Genomic DNA, 19,351 nt, shown 5'->3' with positions numbered 1-19,351 from the left:
ATGTACATGAAAGATATTTCCCCTTTGACTATCAACCTCTAAACTGAGCACTGAGCGATTCAGAGGTTAGTGCTTTGCCTCCCAGGAGATAAGGAGATCAATCCTGGTTAAGGCCATCAGCACAAATGTGTTTGGCAGGCTCAAATAATTCTCTGGAAACACTGCAAAGGCTGTCTTTGCCACAGGTCTTGGAAAGGAGCTGCCTCGTGTGTGTGGTGCCTGGGTTTGGGCAGATGAAGAGGGGTTTTAACAAATCTGGAGCTCAGGGTTGCTAATGTGCCTTCTCCTCCCCCAGACCTCTCCTTTTGTACTGTGGATTCCTCTCTGAACTGGTCTGGGTGGCTGCCAGGACACAAGTGGTACAGAGAGGGACAGGAGGTGGCACAGTGAATTGAAAATACAGGGTGTCAGCAGAGCAGCACCTGGGCAGCCTCCCAGTGCCCACAGGTACTGCATCAGACCCAAACCAAAATCCCTTTTTCCTGCTTTGATGCACAACCATTCCATAACTCCTACAGCACCACTGCCCTGAAATTCAGAGGACAAGGAGCACCTCTGGAAACAAGATCCAGGCTGGTCACACCTGCTCTCTGAGGAGGCAGTGGCCCAGCTCAGCAGGTACAGGGACACAGCACTGTCACTGCTGTGCCAGATCCAGGCAAGGGCTGGGGGGAGTTAATCCCATCCCTGCTGCTAAATGGAACCACCAGGGGCTTATCCAGCTTACCTCCATCTCCCAGAGATAAACACAACCCCCCAGGCTCAGGGGATCCCTGCAGACTCCCCCAGCCCAGCTGTCAGTGGGCAGAGGAGAGGCAGCCAGAGCCGTGCCAGGCCGTGCCAGGCCGTGCCCTGTGCCTCACCTACCTTTCCTGTCGGTCTCTGTGGCGTGCACCAAGAGAATGTCCCCAGATCCACCTCGGACATCTGGCCCATCATCCCCCTGCAATGGCAACACAACCACGTCAGGCACGGCCCAAGCTCCCTCAGGCCTGGTTTAACATTGCTGAGATTCCAGCTCAGCAACAACTGGCAGCACACAAAGTGTTCCTGGCACTGCTGGCAGCACAAGCTGGGACATGGACCCCAGTGCTGGGATAATCCTGGAATCTGCACAGAGCATTTGGTGCCCCAGAGGAGGAGCTGGGCTGATCCTCACTCAGGGTCTCCCTAAGGCCAGGGTGTGCAGCTCAGGGGAGGCTGAACCTTCTGCCCAGAGGAGAATGAGCAGAAATGCCACAAATCCTCCCATGAGCAGGGCAGCAGCACTGTGTGAGCTGCCTCACAGTGCAGGATCACGTAGCACAGTGGCTCTGGGGTGGGAGGTCATGCATTCAGCTTGCCTGCTCCTGGAACATCAAAACCCAGCAGTTAATTCCCTAATCTGGAGCCATTTGGCCAGAGGTCACCTGAAATGATCCAATAACTGGCAGAAGAAAACAGCCCTGCTAATTGCTTGACCCCTGCATTACCACTCTCTAAAACATATCTTTTTTCTAGCGACTGCCATTTCACAACTCAAAATATGCAAAACTGATCCAGGACTCAGCCAGCAGTTCCCACACTGCAGGAAGCAGCTCCCAGTGACAGCTCTATACTGCTTCAAACACGTAGATCAAAAAGAAAAGAAAGAGAAAGGACACTAAGACACAGATCTGCTAGTCACAAATGTTCAGAAATCACTGATTTTTATATGTTTTTTAAAGGAAACAATCAGTCAGAGGAGGCTGGAGTTGTGTCTGTCTTCCCCTAGGAATGTCTTTAGCTTTTCAATGTGGAAAACAGTGAAACATGAGTTACAGCCAGGAGCAGCTCTAAGATGTGAATTTTTCAGGTGACCCTCTGGCAAAACTCATGAAATACTGCTTAGAGAACATGTAAAAGCTTCTCACTGTCTCCTGCACATCTCAGCTGACCAGAGAACACCCCTGAATGCCAGACAATGATCCATTCTGTGTTCCAGCCAAGCCCCCTGACAGTCTGCAAGCTTCACAAGTGTAGGGCACAGGCAGCTCAGGAGCACAGGGACCAAACCTGGCTGGGAGTGCACCCAGGGCAAGACACAGAGCCATTTCTCAAACACAGAAACAACTCCTTGGCTGCTTTTCCACATCATGTCCTGCTCATTCACCTGCTGAGCCTGCCCTCAGAGAGGAAGGCCAGCACCATCACCCCCACCAGGATGGATTGTGCTCAGGCTCTCAGTGATTCATTTCAGACTGTCAGAGGCTGAAGAGGGAAAGGGCAGACTGGGAAAAGGGCACAGGATGTGCTGGTTTTTAGGGAGACATCTCCCCTTTTGTTAAACCCTCACTCATTGCTGGTGCTCCCTGCCTGTACCAGCACCTCATACTTGAACAGCAGCCTTCACACACACCCCACTTCTGCTGCAACCTAGTTTTTCCTATCTAATAAAAGCTGATGCCTTGTTTGTGCACACAGAATCACATTTCAACTCAGAGTAAACCAAACAAACCCTGAATGCACCTACCTCTTGCTTCAGTGTTAATCTGGACATGATTTCACTGTGGTCAATAAGGGACAGCTCATCTACCTCTTCCTCCAGCTGTGATGACTCCAAAGCATCTGGTGACTGTGGCTGCCTGTGACAAAGAAAAGGGAAATAACCTTCAGCAAATGACAGTAAGTACACAGACACTCTGGAGGTAAATCTTTTGCAAACAAGCCCAAATGTCTCTCTCTAACTCTGTTGTTTTGTGCATCTCTTGAAAAAGAGAAAGATAAACCTTCAGGACGTGAACACTTGTCAGTCTGCATTTCTGGCAGACAGGATTTTACTATAAGTACACACTTCCATGTCTCCTTAATCCACCAAATTTTTAGTGCACACAAATCTAAGCTCTTCCTCAAGTGTACAGAGACTGAGCACACTCTCCTCATGCACATCTTAGTCAGTTCATGACCTGCTGTGCTGAGACAAGGGGACATGACAGGGAAAATAGAGCAGAAAATCATGACCAATTTTTTTTTTTGGTGTACATCCCCCTCTAGAATTCCTACCCCTAAAGACTGGTACTTTTGTGCCAGGACATGTCCTCTCTGTGCCTGTATTTCTAAAAAAACCCAAACCAAAGCACTTATGCTCCTCATAGCTTTCCCCAGGCCAAAATCTTGTGCACCAGTCAAAATCCTGTGCACCAGTCAGTATTTTGGGCAGATAGTGAGCTCTGCAGAGCACTCTTGTGCTGTCTCCTTCACTGCAGGGATTAAAACCCTCAAACCAACTGCAGGAAAATGGGGGAGGGAAGCTGACTGTCACACACAAATCAACTGCTGCTCTCTGTTTTTGCTTTAGAAATGCAATTGCAGAGCAATCTCGAGCAGCAGGGAAGCACTCACTCCACTCCTCCTGAAGCCCATCTGTTCCAGCTTGCACCTCTTCATTTACATAGGCAAATGACAGCTAAGAGCATTAGGAGGGATATAAAGCCTCCTGCTCCAGGGCCTCAGCCAGCCTCTAACTAGCAGGGTTAGGAAGAAATTTCCCTCTGGAAGATGATTCCAAACAGCAATACAGATTCTTGTCACACATTTCCCTGGAAGCAGGAGGGAGCAGCCAGTGTCAGGGACAGCACAGCCACTGACAAGGACTGAGGATGCCAGCACAGGCTGCATTAACCCCAGGGGCTCCTTGAGCTCAGCAGGGATACCCTGCCAGGGTTCTCCTCATTCAGGATCCCATCAAACACTGGCTGTGCAAAACACGTGGGCTTAAAAGTTTAGACAACATGGAGGAGGGTTAGGGCACACCAGGCAGCCCAAGGATGGTTTGGCAGAGGGGATCTTGGGGCTCTGCACCCTTTGAACATGGAAGGAGGACACCAGGGGTCAAGGCTCACCTTTCAGCACCATCTTTGCCCTCCTTGCCCATGGCACTGCTGTTCAAAGCCGAGTCTTTGGAGGGGCCATCTTTGACAGGGGGAGATTCCTGCCAAGAGAAAGGAGTTTTTCATCATTACACGGGGTCCTTGAGCCCAGCCAGCCTTGCATTTACAGTCTGCCTGCCTCTAAATGGCCCTTTACTGTAAATTCCTACAGAGCAGTTAAAGATTGATGCAAGTTAATGCCAAATGCCAGGAAAACACAGAAGTTAATCAGACAGGAAATTTGGGACCATCTCTGGAGACTAGTGTAATTAGTACTGTTTGCTTTTAACATTGTGAAATGATGCTGAAAGTTACAACATAAGTCAGCTGTTGTCTTGGATTTTAACCCTCTCATGACCTTTTATTTTTCCTCCAGCCCTTCCTGTTGAAATACACTTTGCCTCCTGCTTTAATCCAAACAGACACGATCAGCTCGAAGCTCTCCAGTTTCAGTTCCCCTCCTGACCACAGCCCCCTGCCTCAGGGGTGGATGCTCACTGCTCCCTACCTCCCTCCTCTCCCATCACAAGAGGTTTTGCAATGATGCAAGGTTTCCACTCCACGACTCAGGGCTGTGGAAATGAGGCTAATGCAAAAAAGCAGAACCAGCTGAACCCGCGGCACGGAACAGCAGGTAGAGAGCTCAGAGCAAAGATACAGCATTTTAAATTAGCCATTTATTAAGGAGACAAATAGCCATGAACAGCAAATGGGAATATTAATCCAAAAGTGTCAGAGTTCAGAATTATTTAACATCATGCAGAGTGAAGCTTGGAAATGCAAACCTGGTGAACAGACAGGACTGAAACCACCCAGCATGGAAACACCCTGCTGAGCCTGGCTTTCTTGGGGTCTGCAGGATTTTTCCAGACTCTTATCTGTAAAACCCTTTGCTTCAAAGTTGAGAATCTGTTCAGAGCTGCCCAAAAGGATGGGCCTGCCCAGATGTGTCTCCTGAGGGGAAGTGATGGGAGCACTATCTCTTGGCGTATTTAACACCGCCATGGATAAAGGTCTTGGACACATCCTGCAGGAGATGTGCCTTCCAAGAGGAGGGCAGGCAAAAGGATCACCACACACTGCTGCCAGCTTCCTATGACCCAACAGGAAGATGGGACCTCCCTGGAATGGAAAACGCCCTGGCTCCTCTAGGAAATATCTAAGATACAAGGCTTGGGTAAAGGAAGAAACAGCGTGTGAGTACAATGCTAAATCAATCATTTACTCTGCAACCAAACAGCGAAGGAAAAAATAAGTATTTAGTGCAGAAGGCTTTCTGTATTAAAATAGGGAAGGCAAAGCAGTTACAAGAAAAGATGTGGCCCCAGGATGGCTCAGGGTGCAGCTCTCTGCAAGGGAACTCCACGCAAGCAGCTCCAAACAGCAGCGAAGCAGGAGAAGCCATCCCTGACTCCTGCCAGGGCTCAGCATCACCCCAAAAGCATCTCCTGCTCTGCACCTGCACCAAGAGGGCCCCCAGACCTGCAGCCAGCAGTGGGCAAGCAGAGGGATGGCTGGGGCAGCAGAGGGACAGACAGGGTGTGCAGAGGAGCCCCGTGCAGGCGCATGCACCGGGCAGGGCAGCCCCTCTCGGGCTTTACTTACTCCTTCAGAGCCTGGGAGTTCCCCGTTGCTCTGGCCAGAGGAATACAGATTGACATATTCACCCTCACCAGCCTCCTCACTGGCGTTTTCACTCTGAGGGAGACAGGATGAAAGGAGATACGTGATGGTGCCCCCCACCAGCGCTTTGTGGCAGACAGAAGCAGGGAGCACAACTGCCCTGGCAGCTGCTGTCACCTCCCTCGGAGCTGTTCTCTGTCTCTGTGGCCAGCAGCGGCCACTGAGGCTGCACCATCCTGGGGATCATTATTTCTGGCTCTGGAGGACTATCCTGAGGGCCCTGGGCAGCAGCAGGCACTGCTTTGCAAGAGCTGTGGGCTCCAGGTGACAGTGCCAAGGTGCAGCGGGTGGATTTCAAGGTGCTGGAAGCAGAATGTTCAGAGCTGGACACAGAAATCCTGTCCTAGCCAGGGCGGCCCTGCTGAGTGCAGACCAGCCCTCAGCCCCATGGGCATCAAAGATATCCCCCAAACTAGGCTGCAAGCATGGACTAGACCCATCAGACCAGAACACACCAAACTCGAGGCCTGCTGGGATATAACAAGGACCCGGTGCAAGGAAGATGCAAAGCAAGGTCACATCCAAAGCGTGAAAAGCTGCACATTTACTCTGCAATCAGTGACCCTCTTCCAAACTTGGCAGAGAGGCAGCACTAGCATGCCCTGTGCTGACAGCTCTAATCCCATCAACTCTCGGCTTCGCGGCGGACGGAAGAGGAACTGTCTTGAAAATGAGGTGTTCAAAAAAGTATCTGTAATGGACAGACCTGCTCAGTGATGTGCAAAGGGATCTGGGACCTCAAACTAGCAGAGTGGGAACAGTGTTAGCCTCACTTCACCAACATGTGACAACCTGCCACCAAGCACACAGCTGGGGCTGATGGGGACTGGGAAGAGCAGGAACCTGGAGAGAACAATAGGCTTTATGCACAGGAGAGACAGAGCTGGACTGGACCCACTGCTCCTGGTGACTCAGGAGGGAGCAGGTGGCAACTGCAGGATGTGAACTGCTGTTAGGAGCCTGTATTTAGTAACCACCAACCTCACAGAACACTCCTTTACCTCCCTCAGCTTTATCTTACAATTGCAGGAAGCTACAGCCAACTCTCCCCTTCACCAGCATTTGACATTTTGTGTTTCCTATATCTGTGTAACATTTTCTAAAACCTGCTGAGGCTGTCCATTTTTATATGAAATTTCCTCTCTTCAATCCACACACATTTGGAAACCAAACTAGACCACAATTTAGCATGTATTAATACAAGAGACATTTTCTTTGGAAAGAAAAACCCCAACAAACAAAGGCAGCCTTGCGTGAAGGCGCGTTATCATCATCCCTTTGGATGGTCTCACCGAAGGCGTCTGGAGAGAATCAGTGAAAGAGGTTTCAGAAGGAAGGCAGACAGGAGCACTCCCATTAAAGCTGCTCTCCTGAGAAGAGGAGTTTGGCACATCCACAGTGCTGGGTGACTGGCTGGCTGCAGCGGGCACCGCTAGGTCGGGGCTCTGGGACACATGGACGGGCGGGAAAGGCGGAGTGGAGCAGGAGGAGGAGGTAGAAGAGAGGAAAGGAGGTATGGAGACTTGGTTGTGAGGCACAAAGTCCTGGGAGTAGGACCTAAACACGGATTTGTACTGCAGGATGCAGAGACACAACACAAAAAAAACAAGGAAGATGGGGAAAGGAAAGAGACAGACAAAAGAAAAAGTAATTAGATTGGCAGCAGCATAGCAGTGACAGCAAAAGGCATTTCTAACACAGGCAGCACTATTTCAGCATCCACACACTAGAGCAGGAATTACTACCTGGGATACATCAGCCAGGCTTTTCCTGGCTGTTCTTGCACCACCAGAAGCCTGGCCGCTCATCTCACAGAGGGAAAGTGAGCAGCAAGGTGTGAGCTGCAGGTATCCAGCCTTTGCTAGGCAGGGGAAAACCTGGATAGCTCAGAAAGCACACAGAAAGCACAACTCTGAGCATGCTGGAAGTATCTACATAGAGAAAACTACTTCAAGTGCTTATTGCTTTTCTGGGATTTTCCACAGGATCCAAATTTAAGATGCTTTTTGCTCCAGCCCTGTAATTTAACAGCTACTGTGTCAAGTCTGTTCCAGAACACACAGCTCCCAGGGAGGAGTGGCTGGATACTGCCTTCAAAGTTACACTGAAGGATAAAGGAGATTATGCTGCTACTCCTTCCCATTCGTGAAAAACAGGGAGCAAAAATGGTAATTGCCCTCAGGAGTGATGAATTCCTTATCAAACCAATCCTTTAATGCAGTGCCTTGAAGAGTCAGCTGAAGAGATGAAAAGAGATCATCTGCGTAAAGCTTTATTTCACTATCTCTCCTAATCATCAGATTACTGTTCAGATAATATTAAACAGGGTGCAGTGGGAATATATTGTGCCAAGAAAAACAAGAGCAACCCTCTGTCTTTTAACATCTGGTGCTAGTAAGATTTGCCATCAGGGTAAGTCCAAAACAAAGCTGACTATCATTAAAAAAAAAAAAAGCTAAATCTGCTGGAGAGGAGTTTATTTTAAAACTTGCAAAGCTGGTCACAGTCAAGTGGACTGAAAGAAGAATCACATCATCCAAAAAAACCCCAGGCTGGAACAAAGTTGTGGTGCTGCTCCATTGAGGGATCTGCTGCAGGACAGTGCAGCACAGAGCTCTCAAGAAGCACTCACACAACTTGCTCAAACCAGGCTGAAAAGTGACACCACTGTGATGTAGAAAGAAAGGGAATCAAAGGCAGGATTTGGAGAATTCAGGCTACATTTTCTCAGGAGAGTTGAGCAGGTAAGAAAAAGCAAAGCTTAGTCCATCACCTGAGCCCCAGCAGCAGCACCCAGCTCAGCAGTGGTATTTTTGTTTCTACCTAGGAAACATGTGGGCTTAAAAATTTAAACTGATAACAGCCTCAGGCCAGAAGCCTGGTCAAAAAAGCTTTTCCACTACAAAGGAAAGGAAATGTAAAGGTCAATGATTAGGCTTTACCTTCCACCACCTTAATCCTTGAGTGCCTGTGCCTTGTGCCTTTCGTGGGGTCCAGCAGTGCTCTGGGTGTATTCTCAGGGCCCAAAACAAATTGCAGGCCATAATAGAGAGGAGAGGAGGGGGATGCTTTGGAAAGAGAGCTTAAAAGACTACTGAAAAAATAATTAAAATGCAAATCCCCTCCATGTGCCTGTGGCTAAAAGGAGACTGGCCCTAGGACAGGCTCCTCTCTCTTCCTGCCCATTTCTTTCCGGATGAGCAACGCTGGCTCCAGGGACACTGTCAGCTTTTGGAGCTGCCTCAGTAACAATGACAACTCTAATCTCTGTATTTACTTTCTGCCTGGATAAATGCTCTACATTTATTCATTTTCACTTGCATGGCACAAACCACTAAATCCCTCGTAAGACGCCGGGCTCATGACATCACCTTGGCTCAGCAGATTCATTCTGCCTGCCTGCTATTCCATGATCTCATTGGCACTAATATTCCAATGATCACCCCAAATCCCAGCCTAGACCCCAAAACCACTGCTCAACAGCTCAAGAAAGCACTCAACAAACTGCTGTGCTGATAACAAGATGCTTTGGTCCTGCAGAGGAAATAATTAGCTCCAGCAAAGCTCAGTGCCAGCTCCCCCATTGCTGGATTTCCTGCACCCACATGACACGGGCGGCACACGCTGCCCTTCACTTTGTACTTGATGGACATCTTCCACCCAGGAGGGCCAGGGGGCTTTGTCCCTGACCTGCTGAACCCAGAGGAGAAGGCAGGCTCTGCAAAGCAGCACTGGAGCTCACGCAGGGCAGCGGAGAAAGGAAATGCCTGTGCTCAGCCAAGTCACTCTGGGACAAGCCCTGCGTGAGGTGCTGGCAGGGTTAGCTCAGGGCAGGCTCTGCAGCCTGGACCAGCAGCTCAGGGACATGAGTTACTGCTTCTGGGGCAGGAACATTTGTACAGCTCCTGCCTCGAGGAGTCTCACACACATTAATCCTAATTTGAAGGTAATTTAGACCTAAATATAACATAACCTTGAAGAAATTTTAGAAGTTTCAAAGCAGATAAGTCAGTATTGAAAATCACTGTATGCGTCTCTCTCCCTGGTCTCATAACACACCTTCAGAACAACTTCTTGGCATGAGATATGTTGAGAATACCAGCTTAAGGCCCAGGTAGCCATGAAAATGCATTAATCTTCATTATGTGATCCGTGAACAATCATTTAAAGATGCAGACAGGCTCTCAGCATGCTGTTAACAAAGGGAACAGTGCAGAGAAGCCTTTAGTGTGCTGGCATTAATTAGCCAGCCTGCTCTCAACTTCCAATCTTGTTGTAAAGTTGCATCTTGTAGAAAGGGAGCCAGGGAGCCCCCTCCTTCCTCCGGAGCCTGCAAGCAGCTCTGGAATTCCAGCTATGCAGCCGTGCTGGGACAAGAGCCAAGAGTGAAGCATACTTTTCAAAGGGAAAAAAATCCCACCCAGCAGTGGAGATGATGTCCATATGGCACCCATTCCTGCTGCTCCCCAGTCTGACCCAGCCCAGCCAGCAGCTGCCCCAGGAATTCCAGCCATGGCTTCCATGGGATCTGGGTGTTGTCCATCTCCTGGAAGCCTTGTCATCCTCTAAAATAAATACTTCTTTGGGGAGGGGACGGTTCATTCAACACAAGTGTCACAAGGAAACAAGCCATCCTTTAGTGCTCCCCCCAAGAGGCAACAGTTTATCTTGGAAACAAATCAGGGCTTGCTTTCATCAGCTTCTCAGAGGTTTCCTGCAGGGTCAGTCAGTTATGGCTCCACGGACACAACCTCCTACTCCATGGCTCTGCTTTAAGTGAAGTGATTTCTGGGAAAGCTACAAAACAGGGAAAGGATGCTCTGCTGTCCCCAAACTCTGGCCACACTGCCAGCTCCCACCATAGGACCAGAAGAAGCTCCCAGAATGAATAACTCTGACCTGTGACAAACAGCCAAGACACGGAGAAGAGGGAGCTCCCTCTCCTCTCACCAGTGCAGTGGTTTTTATAAAAACCTCTCTGCCACTCGGGAAGTGCTTGCACAAAGCCAGCTTTGAGCTGGGAGCAGCCTCATCTCCTGGGAGCAGCAGGAAGCAAACCCTGAACATTTACCACACACTGTGACACAGAGGATTCCCAGAGACAGCATCTTTCAACCTTTTCAATTTGCTGCCTTTGATTTTTTGCAACTGTGAATATTTCAGAACAGCTTTCCGTCATTAGAAGCCTTGTTCCAGGATGTCCCAAAGGTCAGTGACATTCTGGCTGTTTATTTGGACTAGATGGCAGGAGATAAGCACTTTTTTCTATTTAAACTTATTTCAGGAGAGATGCTTCTTCACACTCACTAGGCATGGCTGACCACAGCTAACAGGGTATACATGCACAGAGTCAGTGGTTCCAAGTTACAGCAGCCTCCAGCCCAAATCCAAAGTTGAATTCAATTACATGGCTGACAGAGCATCTGCAGCATCAGCAGACACAGTCTTTACCTTTTAAGCACAGCCTTCTCAGTTACCCTATGGACTTCTGCCAAATTAATCTGCCATCCTGCCAGACACTCCCAGAGCAGGTAGAGCATCAGACTCCCAAAGTATGAAGCTATCAGAGGAAAGGATCAATCTTTCAGATCTCCCCTGCTAATGTTATTAAGGGAACTATGTGGGCAGCTGGCCAGAACTGGATGCCCAAATTGTAACAGTACAGAATTATGTTCACAAAATACTGGGTGTTGCAAAGTCATTAGACTCTAAGAATATAATTGCACAGACAACTATTTGAAAAGACTTCCTATCTCATAACACAATGCTGGGCTTCCAGGTACTTTTGCTAATGAGGAAGGAAATGCTCCTGCAATGAATGGCTGGAAACACAAGCTGCCAACAGAATGGCTTCAAGCACTGCCACAGGAAAGGCAGCAACTCCTCAGGCTGGAATGTTTCTCAGCAAGGCCTCTGACCTGGCTGCAGAGCTGACCTCCCTGGTTTTAACTGATGGTTACCACAGTGCAGGGATGGATGGGGATTCTTGTGTCTCCTGGCTTCTGCACAAGAGAACACAAAATCCAAATTTTCCTTGTGGAGGAGAGATTCCTGCACATCTTTGTAACAAAACAAAGGGGGCAGCAGGGGAAGAAAACATTTGTAAGCTTTATTAACCATGCTGTCATGCATCCCTCTTTGGAAAATATCAGAGTTCAATTCAGTTGCAGCTCCAGCATCAACTCTTTTGCTTGTGGACAAAGCCCCCAGATCAACATGGTAGATCAGGAAAAGACAGAGTCTGGAGACCAAGACAAAACTTCTCAAAGATCAATCACACAAAAAACATGGGGTGTGTGGCCTGTGAAGTCAACATGGGACTGGTCAGCAAGACCTACAGAGACCTGCAGTGTTCCAACTGCAAGGAAAATGTAAAAACCCCCAGAGGAAATGGTTTTCATCACCCCAGAGGATCCAGTGATGGCAGCAGGCAACAGCACTATTAATACCAATGTCCAAGCCTGCCACAGGCAGTGGAAATGAACACAAACACAGAAGGAATGCTAAACAGGAAAGGCAAAACAATACCTAAGTCAGAGCAGCTGGTTAAAGGGATGCAAATCTTTTCAATCCCCCTTCCCTCTGCTCCAAATTAAGGAGCGAAAACCTCAGGACAGAAAGGAGAAAACACGTTATGACTTCCCAGCCATGAGGAAGGCCTTGACTGAGGCTCTCACCATGTGAATGAAAAGAGCTCAGATCCTGCTGAGGGCAGAGCCTGGTGTGTGCTGCAGGCTGGGAGTGAGCTCCAGGAATGGGAACCAGGCAGGGAACACGTGGGAAGCACATGGCTGTGTCATGCACGCCTTTAATCACTTATCTGACCCCCCTTTTCCCGAACATACGTTAGCAGGCACACAAGAAAGAAGAACAGTTGCTGTGAATTTTCTGTGCACTTGCTCAATTTGCTCAAGAATGGTGAGAACAAGTGAGAACAGAAGCACTGAACTGGAGCTTTCACAAGGGAATCACTTGTGCCTTCTGCTGGAATCTGACAGCCAGTTGGTTAATGGTAATTACTGGAAATGTTCCTTAATTAAAAAGAAAACATAAGAAAAAACCCAACATTCTGAGAAAGGCAACTTATTTTTCCACGGTGAGGGATGCAGCCAAATTTCCACTAATGGCATGTACATGCCTTGGAGGTACAACTGCTCCTTGTTTCAGTGAGGAAAAGCTTCCACAGGAGTTTCTGCAGCCACCAAAGGTGGATGGGCAGCAGTGGAGCTCATCACTGGATATTTCCTCCAGCAGTGCAGAGATCTCCAGCTGCCAGGAAGTAACGAGATTTCAAGATCTGATTATTGCTGCTGCTGCTGGGATACCTGCCCACCCATTTCCAGGCAAACAGCACAAGGATGGATTAAACCAAGGGACAGCAGCTCTGTGCTCTCAAGGAGGGAGGGAGTGATCAGCTGGAGAGAAACTACTGCCCACCATAACCAAGGATGATGCTTCTTGTTGCAAACCTCCTTCCCCACTGCTCAGAACCTCCAAGAGAGGTGGGAATCCCTTGAATGATTCTTGTCAGCACAATCCAGCTGTCCCACAGTGTGGGGATTAATGGCTCAAAATGGGGTTTAATGGGATGGGGAACATGATGCAGCTCCTTAAAGCACCAGCCCACACCACCAACACAAGCCCTGCTGGCACAGAGGCCAGACACGAGTCAGACTGGGATGAAAAACAGCTCCACTTGCCAAACCTATGAGGTCTGATCCAGTTGCTCAAGATCTGCCTCTATCCAGTAAAAGCTATTACCTCTGACACAATTTCCTGCAAAGGAGGGAAAAGCACAATTAGTGGGCTGACAGAGCAGTGGTGGCAGCTGGGCTGCAACAGCCCCTGCAGAGCTGACTGCAGAGAAAGGAGTCAGGGCTCTGGAAAAATTCATCCATTAAAAATTAAAAGATGCTCTGAACAACTTCACCTCTTTTCTGCTGTCTGAAAACAGTCTTGTTAAGCCATGTAAATCAGGAGTCAGGCACTAATCCTTCACCTGCAGCACGGAGCTAAGGGGATAACAAGCAGAGTGTGGTGCTGGCTCGGAAGAAAATATTGCAAGAGTCACCCTCCCAGTGGTAAGTTCATGGCTCTGTTCCCACATTTCCTCCCATTTTGTTAATGCCATGGCCAATTTAAGTAAGCTACATCAAAACAAAATAACTTAATTTTTTTTTAAACAGAACAAATAAAATAATTAATATAATCAAAATACCTTAAGTTGGAGTTGGGAAAAAAAAAAGAAAGAGAAAAGAAATGAAAGGAAAACCCTTAAAAGCAACATGTGGCACGTGAAAAGATGGGGACAGGGACAGGTCCTCCCTGGGAGTGGCTCCTGTGCCATCCTTAGCCAGGCTCCAGGGAAGGGAAAAAGCACAGGGCACTTTCTGAAAAGTGGCTGCACTTGCAGGGCCCTGCTGACACTGGGGCAGGGGACAGCCATTGAGTTCAGCAGCTCAGACTTCCTGGTATTGATCCAAGGAGGTTTCTGCTTCCTGTGCAGAATGAATAACAATTTATGTGGCAGACATATGATTTTAGGAGATCTGATAGCCACTGCTGCTATCTGGGTACACAAGAGGCCGAGTGCTCAGCTGGCAGTGTCTGAAAGGTGTGCTCTCCCTGGCACTGGCTCCTCGCTGGGGCTGCTGGCAGATAATGCTGATTTTTGCCAGGTTTATTGTTCACCAGTGCCCTTTCTCTAGGGAGAGAGGAGAAATGAAGACAAGAGGATAAGAGGAGCAGAGCAGCATGCTGAAAGTGCTCCTGGTGGCATCCCTTGAGTGAAACCCCTGGGGGCAGATTGCAGGAGGGGCTGCTCTGCTCCTCCAGGGCTGATGGAGGGTGGGTGTCACCCTGGGAGGGATCCAAACCCCACAGCTGTTTCACATCTCTGTCTTATTAGGGATAGGGGAAACAGGATAAACTGTGGTTATGCTATTACATGGGTCAGGACATTGGTATTCTGCAGCTCAGAGACACTTTCATACTGAAAATCTCATTTTTGGCTCTGAAAAAATAGACCAGATAATGAGAAACTATGAAATGACCCTAATTTAAAGGTACTAATGGAAAAATCACCATTTTTAATTCAGCTTATTTCATTTGACAGTGCCCTGTCTCATTGTTCTCATTGTTCCTCACTGCTCCAGCCATTTATCTTATCCCTCACCAAATCCTTGCAAAAATGAGTAAGGATTTTTTAATGAAGTTTTAACATTTCTTAAAATAATATATTCACAGTAATGTAGTCCAAAGTAAGATGAGAATGGGTCAGAGCAATTTAATAGGTAGTAACCATTTAATCCAACAAGGACACTTTTTAAAATCAAAGTGCCCACGTATTTTTAGAACATTATAGAATCATATTTATAGCCTCCCAATTAAATCAAAAATAGTCAAGCACTTTTATCTAGTCCTACAGTTCCATGTTTTGCTAGCAAGGACCACTACCAAGTAAGAGAGCTGTACAATTCAGGACTTTTACTTCACATTTTAGAACTGTTTACCACAAATTTATGCAAACACTAACCTTGCCACCCCTCAGCCTTTTCATCTGTGCAGCAAAGCTGTGATAGTGCTCTCTCTCACACAAGTGGAAGCCAAAAGCTTTCATTCATGGCTTGTGAAGTAGCTCTACTTGTAAAGCACTTGAATACTTTCTTCTTCTTTGGACCAGTGATTATCACTGATTTTTAAAGAATGAGTAAGTGCTGAAATGGGGAGATAGCAGTGGCACAGTGGGAGGATACTGTTTTCAAACATTTAATATTAAACTAATTGAACACTTCGGAATCTTCTCAAGTCTTGCCTGATAATTTCTTCTCCAGGAGAAGCCTAATTTACTAAACATCCAGGTCACTGTCAAAAAATAGTGTATTCTCAGTTGTCATCACATGGCAATCAGAGCATAACCACATAGTTTTACATGAAAATGAGCCCCACACTGATGAGCTGGTGGAATCCCATGGTTGAATTTAATTTCATTATATTAACACTTTGTTATTACTACAATTTAATTTAAGCAGCTGATCAGAGATTTAAGCAGTGCTCTAACACTATTCTGATTTAAATGATTTCCAGCTCCTCCTGCCATTTTCTCTTCAGGCTGCTCACAAATGCTGTAGGAGAGAAAACCCTGCTCATCCATCAGCAAATCATACAAGCAAACTGAGCTTGTTTGGGACCACGGAGACGTGAAGGGAAGCAGACAGGCAAAAAGGAGATGGAAGATCTAGCAGAGGCTGAAAAATAAAAAATAAAGGAGCTGCGGCCCCTGTTCCACATCTTTGATTAAATCCATGGTTTTTGGGGACAGCATCTTGTTATTTCTCCCAAGGCCAGGCTCACAGAGCAGCCTTTAATTGACTCATCCACATCAGTGGCATCATGCAATGGGACAAGACGACTTTGCAGCTCCAACGTGCAGCCTGGGGCACACAGAGGTCACAGGAGTGTGCTGGGCACACAGGCCAGCTCTGCTCCTCAGTCCCCTGCCACAAATGTCAACGTGGAGAGAAAGATACACCTCCCCTGGCTTCACCTGGTGAGAAGTGTAAATCTCAGCGAGATGAACATTTGGTGAGAGTTACACCTGGTGAGAGTTACACCTGGGAGAGAGTTACACCTGGGCAGAGTTACACCTAGGGGAGAGTTACACCTGGGAAAGAGTTATACCTGGGCAGAGTGAGTTACACCTGGGCAGAGTTACACTTGGTGAGAGTTAGCTGCACCTGGGGAGAGTTACACCTGGGCAGAGTGAGTTGTACCTGGGAAGAGTGAGTTACACCTGGAGAAGAGTGCATTACACCTGGGCAGAGTTACACCTGAGCAGAGTTACACCTGATGAGAGTTACACCTGGGCAGAGTGAGTTATACCTGGGGAAGAGTGAGTTACACCTGGGGAAGAGTGAGTTACACCTGGGAAAGAGTGAGTTACACCTGGGCAGAGTTACACTTGGTGAGAGTTAGCTACACCTGGGGAAGAGTTACACCTGGGGAAGAGTGAGTTACACCTGGTGAGATTTACATTTGGGGGGATTACACTTGGGGGGAGTTACACTTGGTGAGATTTACACCTAGTGAGATTCACACACCGTTTCTCCCACCTGCCCGGTGACTACAAGAATTCAAAAGCCCCCAAAGGAACCTCCAGGTTCACCTGAGAGGCCAAGCAGAGAATTGGCAGAGCAGTCAGACAATACCCACGTGTTGCAGAGCTCAGAACTCACCGAGTGCACAGGAAAGGAGCTGTGCCTGCTGAGAAAGGAGTTAGAGACTGACATAGTGAGGCCCTGAGTGGCAGCGCAGTCCTCGGGGCTGAAGGGCACTTTAGGTTGCTGGACACAGTAGGAGACAGAGGAGAAAGAAGAGGCAGCATAGGAGGCCTGCTGAGGAAGGGGAGAAAAGCAGGAGACACAAGACACAGAGAAAGAGAGCACAGAAAAGGCGATGAATAAAGGGCAAGAAATGCTAACTGTAAAACAATGCATATAATGGCTGGCTAAACAAACAGCTATTCATACAGCTCATCAAAGCAGACACACCAATATGCCTTTCTTGAGCTCAAGAGGCTCGGCAGAAATCACAATTTAAATCTTCTTTGTTTCACAAATCCCTTAAATGTGAAGTCCTGCCTCCCCCTCCCTGCTCCCCCTGGACAGCTGCTCCTGGCTGTCCTTTTGTCCCCTGGCTGTGGGGACAGACACCCAAAGCAGGAACTGGCTCTAAGCACACAGCTCTTGCACATTTCTGGCTTTTTCTGGCAACCTGCACACTGGGAACTTGGCCTCCCAGTGTGAGCTATGGATCCTCACTGGCACTGCTGTGAGAATGGGTGACAGTGACATCCTGCCATTTCCCTGTCCAGTCCAAAATAATAATCATTTGCACAGGAGGCAGCTATTACACTGTAAGTGACAAATCCTGGCAAGGAATTTCTCCTGAATTTCCCTATGGCAAGGAGACTGAGAGAGGATAAGGTATATTCAGGCTTTCTCAGACTTGTTGAATAAAACATACAATGCAAACACACAATCTTATTTTTGATTCTGGAGCTGACAAGAAAGGACTTCCCCATTATTATATTACAGAAGAGTCCATCCAGCAAAACTTGCTGCTGTTAGAGCAGCTGATGCCCATTTGATTAGCCAAATCAAAATCTCCCAGGGCAGCAGGAGCAGAGGAACAAGAGTCTGGTGCCTTTTACAGGGACTGTTCAATAAGCCATCACCTGCTTGCACCTATTTCCCAATGGAGGGATGAAGGGTGGGAGCTGCACTTGAAGAAACCTTTGCTTCAGGGGAACTGCAAGCAAAACCTCGATGGTATCAGCTTGTAAAATTACAAGAATGGCCAGCAGGCAAAGCAGTGACGTCTTGGCTGTCCAGAAAATGATTAAAGGGAAGCAAAGAAAGGCTTTGCTTCAGCCATCAAATTTGGGACAGGAGCAGAATTTCCCCTCTGCGCAATGGCTGCAGTAAATCTGTGCTTTGCAAACTCTGATCATGACTGTGCAGCCCAAGTCACCTACAAAAACATCCCTGAAGTGCAGCCACCTCCAGGAGGGTCACATTGATGGGGACCACAGACCCTGCAGAACTGCCTGATCCTCCAGAGTGAGTCCTTAGACTCTTTAGTATCTCTGCAAAGCAAATGGGATGCCAGCATTTAAAGTCTTGTCCCAATAAGTAAATAAATAAATATAATAATAATAATAATAATAATAATAATAATAATAATAATAATAATAATAATAATAATAATAATAATTATTATTATTATTATTATTATTATTATTATTATTATTATTATTATTATTATTATTATTAGTCAGCTTAGCCAAAAATGTCACTTTATCTTTTTAGGACTCTCCTCGCATCACAGGAATGTACTTATGCAAATCCTAAAGTTAGAGTTAAAAAGTAACACTCTGGGGCAGTCAAACTTCAGCACATACAACATGAAGAAATACTGCAAGAGTCACCCTCACAGTGGTAAGATCATGGCTTTGTTCCCACATTTCCTCCCATTTTGTATATGCCATGGCCAATTTAAGTCAGCTACATCAAAACAAAATAATTTAATTTTTTTTAAACAGAACAAATAAGATAATTAATATAATCAAAATACCTTAAGTTGGAGATGGAAAAAAAAAAAAAGAGAAAAGAAATGAAAGGAAAACCCTTAAAAGGAGATGGGACAAAATCCCACCCTGCACTGAGGTTGGAAACAAAACTGCTGCTGCCATCAGTGAGGTCAGGATTTCATCCCCCACATGGAAAATGGCCCTTTCTGTGCTGTTAAACCCAGCACCCACACACACACAGGTGGATGTGGAAACTGCCTGGGGGCCAGCAGAGCACTGAGAAAAGGTAAAATCCTGACTCACACAAGGGGACTGAGGTGAGGGAAACATGCAGAGTGAAGCAGTGGCTGTACCAAAGGTCTGTGCACAATAACAGAACAGGAGTTATTCTGTTCAAAGTTATTATTGGTGGCATCTCTGACAACAGTTTCAAAACAGCAGTGGGAACAACAGTGCAGCGATCTCTTGAGAATAGTGTTGCTCAGTGTGTCAAAATCTTCCAAGCAGTTGTTGTTACACAAGCCTGGCACAGATTCAGATTCAGCCCTGCCATGTGCAAGACAACCCTTTCATTTTTAGGGCATTTTAGGACTTTCAAAGCTTATAGAGAACGGTCTGAACGTGGGGTTGGAAAGCAGCAAAACTTCACAGAATGCAAAATGCCTAAAACCACGTTGACAAGCTGCCAGGG

General features: G+C 47.3%; 1 protein-coding gene across 7 annotated transcripts in view; it reads right to left on the bottom strand.

The window, feature by feature from the left end:
- The window catches only part of RAPGEF1 (Rap guanine nucleotide exchange factor 1), an 84,324-nt gene that overhangs the window by 10,685 nt on the left and 54,288 nt on the right, over positions 1-19,351 (bottom strand). For 2 of the 7 annotated variants that reach the window (XM_064727875.1, XM_064727873.1), the window contains 6 exons: positions 16,805-16,963; positions 6,863-7,144; positions 5,493-5,585; positions 3,861-3,949; positions 2,492-2,603; positions 868-943 (listed from right to left, as the gene is read on the bottom strand). In XM_064727875.1, coding sequence (XP_064583945.1) covers positions 868-943; positions 2,492-2,603; positions 3,861-3,949; positions 5,493-5,585; positions 6,863-7,144; positions 16,805-16,963 — 811 coding nt within the window. The remainder of the gene's footprint in view (positions 1-867; positions 944-2,491; positions 2,604-3,860; positions 3,950-5,492; positions 5,586-6,862; positions 7,145-16,804; positions 16,964-19,351) is intronic. The other 5 variants (XM_064727874.1, XM_064727877.1, XM_064727876.1 and 2 more) reach the window with 5 other exon arrangements.

The sequence above is a fragment of the Zonotrichia leucophrys genome, chromosome 17 (genome assembly GCF_028769735.1).
Source record: "Zonotrichia leucophrys gambelii isolate GWCS_2022_RI chromosome 17, RI_Zleu_2.0, whole genome shotgun sequence".
Taxonomy (NCBI): Eukaryota; Metazoa; Chordata; class Aves; order Passeriformes; family Passerellidae; genus Zonotrichia; species Zonotrichia leucophrys.
Note: the sequence above shows the minus strand (reverse complement) of the source record. Positions and strands in the feature narration are given on the sequence as shown.